General features: G+C 39.0%; 1 protein-coding gene across 5 annotated transcripts in view; it reads right to left on the bottom strand.

Annotated features, from left to right (window-relative positions):
• Positions 1-1,232: 1,232 nt before the first annotated feature.
• TMCC3 (transmembrane and coiled-coil domain family 3) overlaps positions 1,233-9,990 on the bottom strand; it is a 229,553-nt gene continuing 220,795 nt past the window's right edge. For 4 of the 5 annotated variants that reach the window (XM_043545934.1, XM_043545937.1, XM_037885050.2 and 1 more), the window contains exon 4: positions 1,233-9,168. In XM_043545934.1, the coding sequence (XP_043401869.1) occupies positions 8,866-9,168 (303 nt within the window). In that variant the 3' untranslated portion in view covers positions 1,233-8,865. The remainder of the gene's footprint in view (positions 9,169-9,990) is intronic. The other variant, XR_006290702.1, reaches the window with a different exon arrangement.

Genomic DNA, 9,990 nt, shown 5'->3' with positions numbered 1-9,990 from the left:
GTTATCTTTCAAATTCCCCGTTAAGACATTTCTCTGCTATGATACCTATCCAGAACTCGAGACCTGTTTGCTGCATGCTGACTAGCATTGTCTCATTATTTCCTCATATATACTCGTCTGTTTCTTGTATTGAACTGTTGTCTTGGACTGTAAACTCTTTCGTGGCAAGGACCCTCATCCTTGTACAGGATGGCATTGTACACTGCTAGCACAACTGGGCCCTGGCTTCTTTGTGCTACCGCTACACAAATAATAAATGCTTTGTACCACCCCAGTGCTGATGCCTCTTTCAATTTCAACAAGTTAAATTTGGTGCTATAATGTGTACAAGCATATACATCCCTTTATGAGGGCTGAGTCAGATGGTTAGTAACGGAGAACATTTTTTTCTCTGGGCCACCAACATACATCCCTCCAATATTAGCAAGAACCAAAAATTAGAGTCTGAGGACAACCTACAGTTTGTGAAATGAGTTAGCCTTGATCTCTTTACTAAAGATTAAAGCTCCTAGCATTCACACCAAAACCTAGCACTAAAACTGGCATTACTTGGAAGGGGCAGCAATTGACTGGACATGAAAACTATTTTAATCCCATTTCTTCAACAGCAGGGCTGATGCACAGCCGCAGAACAAAATGGCCTGCTGTATGTGGTCTGGGTATGTATGTGATCGGTGCTGTATGTGCTCTGGGTATACATGACTTTAGTCCCAAGGGCTGTCAATCTAACACCTTTCATGAGCACTTTTTTTAGTTAAGAATTGTTATACTTAATATGAACATTCTAAGAATGTATGCTCAACAGTAGTAATATTTGGTAATGTGTCTTAACCTGTTTTCTGACACTAGAATAAATAAATAAAAAACCTCAAGCTTCTATTTCAATTGTCCAAAGAAAAAAAGTCCAAAATGGCTCCAAACACTTGATACAATTAAACCAGCTTACCATATATCATGTTCACAATGAATTTGGAAAAAAGTCCAGTGATGGTTCCATGTCTGACCTTTACACCACTGCCAAGCCATAGCTGTAAATTTAATCCAAGATCTCAATTTTTGACTAAATCCCCACAGGATATAGCACTCAAAATCAACATCTGAATGTTTTCATCTTTATTTTGAAATGGAGGCAGTGCTCCCCATTAAGAAATGTAGTTATGGACAGAGAACGCACTATAGTGAGGTGGATTTGACTAATGATAACTGTAAGAAAATGAACATTTAACAGCAAATTAAATTTAAAATACTTTTATTTTAAAAAAATGTTAATGGCACCTTTGAGCAATCACGACCACACCAAGAAATATACAAAAACATTACATACATTAATAGATGCATTTTTACACCATGCTGCACAAAATGAAAGTGGTACGAGATACACAGGTTACATGCTGACACAAATATTTTCAGTCAATAAAAATAAACAAACTTTCAGTACACTTCGGTACTGCCTGGTCAGCATTATCTTACAAAAAAGGAAGGGCAATAGATTCATGGAAGGAAAGAGCTTTCTACCAACACTACAACTTAATACACCACACATATGCAATAAATCAAATTTACAAGACAATTCGATCAAGTCCCCATGCAATCTGTATGTACATTGTCTTCTAATATCTTAGAAAACAGAAGAAAGGATTTTACTGGCCTCAAAACTGGATTTTACAGTGCTTTTTGTTCTTCAAGGGTGATTATGCAATTCAGTAAATTGCAATATTTTCTTTCGTCCATTATTTTAATGTAAAATTTTCATTTTTTAAACGGAACTCTTCTTCACTACCAGATAAGCTCATTCTATTGGCATTCAAACGTCATTTAAAAAACTTAGAATCATAGAATCATAAAATATCAGGGTTGGAAGGGACCTCAGGAGGTCATCTAGTCCAGCCCCCTGCTCAAAGCAGGACCAATCCCCAATCAAATCATCCCAGCCAGGGCTTTGTCAAGCCTGACCTTAAAAACTTCTAAGGAAGGAGATTCTACCACCTCCCTAGGTAACGCATTCCAGTGTTTCACCACCCTCCTAGTGAAAAAGTTTTTCCTAATATCCAACCTAAACCTCCCCCACTGCAACTTGAGACCATTACTCCTTGTCCTGTCCTCTTCTACCACTGAGAATAGTCTAGAACCATCCTCTCTGGAACCACCTCTCAGGTAGTTGAAAGCAGCTATCAAATCCCCCCTCATTCTTCTCTTCTGCAGACTAAACAATCCCAGTTCCCTCAGCCTCTCCTCATAAGTCATGTGTTCCAGACCCTTAATCATTTTTGTTGCCCTTCGCTGGACTCTCTCCAATTTATCCACATCCTTCTTGTAGTGTGGGGCCCAAAACTGGACACAGTACTCCAGATGAGGCCTCACCAATGTCGAATAGAGGGGAACGATCACGTCCCTCGATCTGCTCGCTATGCCCCTACTTATACATCCCAAAATGCCATTGGCCTTCTTGGCAACAAGGGCACATTGCTGACTCATATCCAGCTTCTCGTCCACTGTAACCCCTAGGTCCTTTTCCGCAGAACTGCTGCCTAGCCATTCGGTCCCTAGTCTGTAGCTGTGCATTGGGTTCTTCCGTCCTAAGTGCAGGACCCTGCACTTATCCTTATTGAACCTCATCAGATTTCTTTTGGCCCAATCCTCCAATTTGTCTAGGTCCCTCTGTATCCTATCCCTGCCCTCCAGCGTATCTACCACTCCTCCCAGTTTAGTATCATCCGCAAATTTGCTGAGAGTGCAATCCACACCATCCTCCAGATCATTTATGAAGATATTGAACAAAACTGGCCCCAGGACCGACCCCTGGGGCACTCCACTTGACACCGGCTGCCAACAACATGGAGCCATTGATCACTACCCGTTGAGCCCGACAATCTAGCCAACTTCCTACCCACCTTATAGTGCATTCATCCAGCCCATACTTCTTTAACTTGCTGACAAGAATACTGTCTACAGTATACTTGTCTGTGTCTACAGTACTGTATTTCAAGTTTTGACTATGAATATATATTTGTGTATCTGGAAGAAGCTATAAAACTGCCTTATTAAAAAAAATCAATATAAAATCTAGGCGCCTAAGTCTCAGAGCATGTCACTTCTGAAAAGGGAACTTAGGCGCTTTTGAAAAATTTTACACTAAGTGATTCTGGATCCTCTTTGTATTTTGAGCTTGTTTAGCAAATTTTTGTAGATTATAAGGCCAGAAAGACCTTTGTGATCATCTAGTCTGACTTCCTGTATAACACAGACCACAGGACTTCCCTGAATTTATTCCTGTTTGAACTACAGCATATCTTTTAGAAAAATATCCAATCTTGATTTAAAACTTGAGTGATGAAGAGCTTACTACAATCCATGGTAAATTGTTCCAATGGTTAATTACCCTCAGTTAAAAATTTGTACCTTATTTCTAGTTTGAGTTTGTCTAGCTTCAGCTTCCAGCCATTGATTCATGGTATATCTTGTTTGCTAGATTGAAGAGACCTCTTATCAAATCTCTGTTCTCCATGTAGGTACTTATGCAAAGATGCTGAAAGGTATTTAGGCTCCTAACTTCCACTGAAAATCAATGGGAACTTAGGAAACTCCAACTAGTACAAAATGCTATAGTGTGTCTCTCCTCAGCAACACAGACGACCATGAGCATATCATATCGGTCCTCTGCTCCCTACACTAGCTTCCCATAGAATTTCAAATCAAGTTCAAGGTCTCAGTCCTTGTCTTCAAAACATTCCATGGCCTGGGCATGGCCCCCAAAGTTCTGGGACGAAGACCATGGTCAACAACTTCACTCCTCTGGCACAATGCAATGCTCAACAATAAGAGTAAAGCTTGTCTATGCAGGAGACAGAACCTTCTCTAGGGATGGTAGAAGACTGGAATAAACTCCCCCAGGAGCTAACCACTATTACAAACCTTGTCACTTTCCACTCCAAGTGCAAGGCGCATTTCTTTGATCTTTTCTTCTCAAACATGAACACACAGCAACAGCTATATTTAACAAACAAAAACCCACCCTACCAAAACAAGACACTCAACTCCACATGTTTCTCCCTCTGGAAAGAGGATGAGAACACAAACAATATGCCACAGATATGTAGTCATGTTGCTTAATGCACTACTGGAAGATGGTCAGATACTATGGTGATGTGCATGGTATGAAAACCTTACAGATAGAATAAAAAGCCTAAATACATTAAGGATCTGGATCTTATAGACTGACCAAGTCACCCCCTAACTTTCTCTTAGATAAGCTAAACAGATTGAGCTCCTTAAATCTTTCACTGTGAGGCATGTTTTCCAACCCTTAAATCATTCTCAGTGGTCTTTTTGTGAACTCTCAAATTTATCAACATCCTTCCTGAAATGTTGACACCAGAACTGGACACAATAATCCAGTAGCGGTTGCACTTCTTAATGTTAGGCATTTTGATACTAAACAAGCAGTGGCCAGATTCAATAGCTTTCTATGAAAAGCCAGAACTAGTATAACTGGAGCTTAATAAGACAAGAAGCATCACTGGGTTACATAAGGACTGAACTTCTAGTATACAAGTCAGGAAGAAATTGAATAGGATAGTATCTAGTCAGAGTAATATCAGTGACTTTGGACAGTAGTGGAACTGAATTTATGTGGGCATCTTTCACTAGGTCTATGTGGGAAGCCCTAAGAAATCCCTTGATTTGGATCAATGGGCTGAAATTAGAAAGGTAGCTAACAGTGAAGGTAACTGTCATGGGAAATTAACTCTCCAGGAATCAACAGGTATGGATTCTACCATCAAACTCTTTGGGGCTTTCAAAGATGTGTTTATCTCTCAGGTAGTTAGGATGCTAACCATAATGACTAGGGCTACTAGACTCCGTTCCAACCAACTATGATTAACTTATTAAGGATCTTGAGACTGAAGATACACTTGGCAAGAGTGATCATAATGTAAATGAAATGAAGTGGTTCTTTGATTGCCAGCCAGAATCAGCCAGAGAAAAGAATCCAACATATTTTGGGAGCAGGAGTTGCACAGAGTTTGGCATACACTTAAAGGGATTGAGTGCCATGAGTATATTAAAGGCTACCTTCCACTTTAACACAAGTTAGACACCCTGGCTTACCACAGATAAGGGTACACAAGGAGGAAAAAAAAAAAAAAAACGTTGGAAGAGTTGGGAAAGCAAAGTTTGGGTTCAGCAAGGGACATATGCAAATTACTGAAGCAAATGAGGAAAAATATGGTACCTTAAGGCATTTTGAATTAGTTTTTGAAATTTATATTAAAATGGAACATGAGGGAAAGATTACCAAAGGGCCTGGACAGCTGAGGGAAAGAGAAGGGAAGAAGATGGGGAGACTTGACAGAAGACGTGAGATCCATAAAGAATCTGAGCAGTTCTCTTGGAGAAAGATCTTGAAATTGCTGTTGCTTGGGACAGCCTATGGAACATTGGTATGGTTTTAGATAGAGCTCAGAAAGGAACCTAAAAAGATGAAAGTGCCTGATTGACAGAACAGTTAGGGCTGTATTAACTTGCACTGAGAAACATTTTCTTTTTTCTTACTTTAGAGAAGTCTTGTGATTTTTAAATGTGTTTTATTTCTGATACAAAGCCAATAAGGAAATGTACTGCATCTTTATGTAAGACCTCACTATTTCTGATTTGGAGTCAATCAGATATCAGCCAAGTGTAAAACCGTTCCTTTGACCATTACATTCTCATTTTACATGGAGATTACTCAGGTAGAATATGGTAACTACCAACAAGTGTAGATGCCTTTGTATTCCCAAATCATGGCTGTAACAGATTTTTCTGCTTATGACAGAGACTGGCTGATCTTACTGAGGTAAGGAGGCTTAATTTGTTATGTCCTGATCCTGGAAACTGTCAGAGACAGATAACACAGAATGGGTCACAAATTCAAGGTTTCTACATTGGAACCAGGAAGGTTAAATTAATAAAGGTAAGTAAATTATGCTAAACTAAACAATTGTTTTCCTGAGTTCAGTAAAGCTACTGACAAATAGCATCCATATTACAGATATGTAGACATTTGTAAGCCATTTAACAAAAGTAATATATCAATGCTTGATTTTTTTTATTGTCCAGCCTGGAATGCAGGTATATAAATTGGATATCAAAATGATTAAATGGAGGACACAAAAATGGTGGCAATGGATTACAAGGGAGAGAAGTCACTAGCATATTATGTCAAGAGTCAGTACTGGGGCTCTTCCTTTTAGGTCTGTCCCCTCCAAACTCACCTTTAGACGCAAAGTTATAAATTGGTAAGAAAAACTTAAATACATTAGGGGAATGGTTTATAAAATGGCTGATGGATTTTAATGCAAGTCAAAGGATTTTGAATCTAAAATATAATTGCTGGCTGAAGAACTGGAAAGTACTGACAACAAAAGAACTTAATATTCATGTTAGCTGCAATGAAGATGGGAATGTATTGTTAATGCAGTAACGGTCAAAAGGTTCTCAAGCTGCATCAAAAGGGTATATAAACAAAACAAGGGAAATCCTCTGTTAGGACGTACAAATTCTGGAGTAAATCCAGAAAGGAGCAGCTACATTTTTTCAAAGTTATGGAGGGGACTTCACTATGAAGATATGTTTAATCTCTTCAACTGATACAGTTTGTAATCTCCTCAGCCTATGAACTGGATAGATGAGGTAGCTATGACTGGCTGGACTGATTAGGGGATGAAATTTTAATGCAATGTATACATAGAATACCTAAATGGGGATCACAAAAAATTGGGAATAAGGATCTCATTGAACTAAACAGCAACAGGAACGCACAGGGACCTGCCTGCAAACTGAAAAAGGTAAAAGTTTAGGTATATCACTGACTGTTTTTCCCCTCAGAAGGGTCATCAGTGTTTGGAATTATTTGCTTTCAGAGGCAGAAACAGTATCCAATTTATTAGAAATCAAGGAAAAGAGGACTAATTACTTGGATACCAATAGTGGCTTTGAGAATAAATGGATTTGAATGAATATATGGCAATTCTTGCTCACATATACAGGGTTAAACTGACTGTTAAGTTTGAGGTATGGAAGGTGTCAGCAAGTTTTTGTTTTATTTTCCTCCACTTTCCTCTGGGAAGATTGAACAGGATCTAGTTAGGATAAAGTGGGTGTATTCTATTTGATTAATTTCCTGTGCCTGCAGCAAGTCAAGTATCACAATTCTTTTGGATTGAATTCCTTTCTATATTCAAAAACATTGCACATATCAGAATTTCTTTAATGACTTTTTTTAAAATTTAGTTTTCTAAGGTCTCGGTTATATCATCATTTACACCATTAGCCATGCTCTTTGTTCAGCCCCTGAAACCACAGCAAACTATTAGATTAATTATAAATTGTGTTATGGTAAAGAAAGGACAAAGTGCTTTTCTCCCCCCGATATAAAAATTTCTAAAGACTTCCATACAAATTATTGCACTTGGTTAAAATTCAACTAGCCCTGCGACCAAAGTAACAATAATGCTGTCATGACAACATATCTTAAAACCAAACAGCATTAAATATTAAATAACCAGACACATGTGTCATTTTTTTGGATACATATGAGTGGAGAAGAATCCTGATATTTTATTTCATATATTACTTTACATCATATCTGGTTACCCAGGCAACAAAGGATTTCAAGAAAAACATTTTGTAGTTTCTAGATCAGGCAAAATAAATATTTTTAAAAACCTACCTCTTTCATAGTGCCGTTACTGTCTGATGTCTAACACACTGTTCTCAGGAATGTCTCTCAACACATCCCACAGTTAGTTCTAATATATAAAGTTTCATTCTTTCCCAACCCTCCTGACCTGGTGGTTCCTGTGGAACCCTGAAGCAAAAAAATTCACAACATCCAATTTCCTTTAGCATTACTAACTCCTACTCCAACTTGGGGCCTAGTTTTATCTATTTCACATTCACTGGAAAGCTCATCAACTGACTGTTAAAAATTTAAACAAATGTTTATGCGCTCTCCCTTTGCAATCTGCAAAGCTTGAAATATGACCAGAAGAGCTACTGAAGTCAACATAGTGGCATCAGCACTGGTTACTTGTTTCTTTATTCTTCTAAGAGGTCTTTGTGATCTTATAATTCATTCAGTGCATCATATTTGGAGGCATGTTATTACGTTTATGTATCTTCTAAACATGATAAAGAATAGCTCTAGGATACGATATTTACTAATCTGTATCACTAGAGACTCTAGTCATATTAAATTGTTGGGAAAGTTTAACATTTAAAGAATAATCTGTATGAGTAAGGGCCCACTGGCAGAAGCATCAGAAAACGGTGCTGGATTGTAATTAAGCACCTTTCCAGTTTCTAATTCACAGATGTTAAATCATCTAGCATTAGGAAATACTGTAAGTATGGCTGGTATTTCCTAATATTATAAAATATAGCTAGCCATTCTATCCTGGTTCACATGGGAAGCTAGACAACTGAATTAATCCAATAGGAATGGTGTAAAAACATGATTATAATGCACTCCCACCACCACTCCTCCTCACTCTAATTAATGACACAATACACGTCACATTTCTTACACCACCAGTAGCATGACCTCTTGTAGATATGCTGGTTTGTAAAGTGGAAAGCTGGTAAGATTAAGGCAAAAGATTTACATGAGTGAGCAGTTCATAATAGATGTAGCCAATTACATACAGTATAATTGAATAGGCAAATAACTGCCACGGAGTATAAATTGAAGTATTTAAACCTTAGCATTCAAGAGTTTTATAGCCTTCATCCTGTCTGCATGTTTAAATTGCAAAATTAAATATTTTGGTAGTTTGTACACATACAACATTTCTTTAAAAAAATAAAAGATCTGGACTAGTGGATTCATCTTGGTATGATCATCCTTTCTATGGCACAGATAATGTGATCCCAATTTTTACAAAATACTGCAAGTAGAGTCACTGCAAAAAAAGTGCAGATAATATGGAAACGGCTCTTCATCATAGGAGCTATAAACTTTGCAATGGTAGAGACGCACACTAAGATGACGGTCATGAAGGCCAAGATTACATTTATACATTTCCCTAGGAGTACTTTGGCATTCACAGTTTCTGACTGCAGCGCTTGCTGTTCTTGCTGATGGAACTCCAGTTTAAAAACCCGAGTCTGGCAAGATTCCAAGGCTTCCTGTAGACAAAAAGAAAAATAAGAGTCAGCTACATTTCTACACAAAGCAGTTTCTCATTCAGCTGCTGAGTATAATTTATAAATCTATTTAAACAAATATGTTGTGCAGATGATCAACTGTTTACAAAAATTATAAAAGTATAAATCAAACTTGACAATGCTATTGTGTAACATTTACATTTTTTCCTGGTTGAGGAAAATAGTGTTCATGGTGTCTCATGTTTTCTGAATGTACAAGTTGAACCTCTCTAATCCGGCACTCCCTGGTCCGGCAACATTCTTGGTCTGGCATGGGCGCCAACTCCATGGGTGCTCTGGGGCTGGAGCACCCAAGGGGAAAAATTAGTGGGTGCGGAACATCCACCAGTGCCAAGCTCCCCCCTCCCCACTTGCCTCATGCGCACCAGCGGCCCTGCCCTTACTATTTCCTCCTCCTTCCCAGGGCTTCCAGTGCACCGTGAACAGCTGATTTGCAGCGTTAAAGCTCTGGGAGAAAGCAGGAGGAGTTGGGGCCGGCGGCTGGGACCCCGGGCGAGAGGCCAGCAGCTGCAACCTGGGGCCAGCATGGAGCCCCTGGGTGGGGGGCCAGGACCCTGGGTGGCAGCAGGGCCCCCAGGCGCCTGCGGAGACTTGCTAGCACTCTGCATTGACCTCCCATGGTTCGGCAAATTCTCTGGTTCAGCACCGGTCAGGTCCTGAGGGTGCTGGACTAGAGAGGTTCAACCTGTACTGATGAGCTGAAGAACTGGGTAAGCTAAGCTGTTACCATGGAAACTTCTCTTTATCAAAGCAGCACCAAAATTAGTTTCTTTGCATATACCA

This window comes from Chelonia mydas, chromosome 1 (assembly GCF_015237465.2).
Source record: "Chelonia mydas isolate rCheMyd1 chromosome 1, rCheMyd1.pri.v2, whole genome shotgun sequence".
In the NCBI taxonomy this organism is placed as follows: Eukaryota; Metazoa; Chordata; order Testudines; family Cheloniidae; genus Chelonia; species Chelonia mydas.
This window is presented reverse-complemented; position numbering and strand designations above follow the sequence as displayed.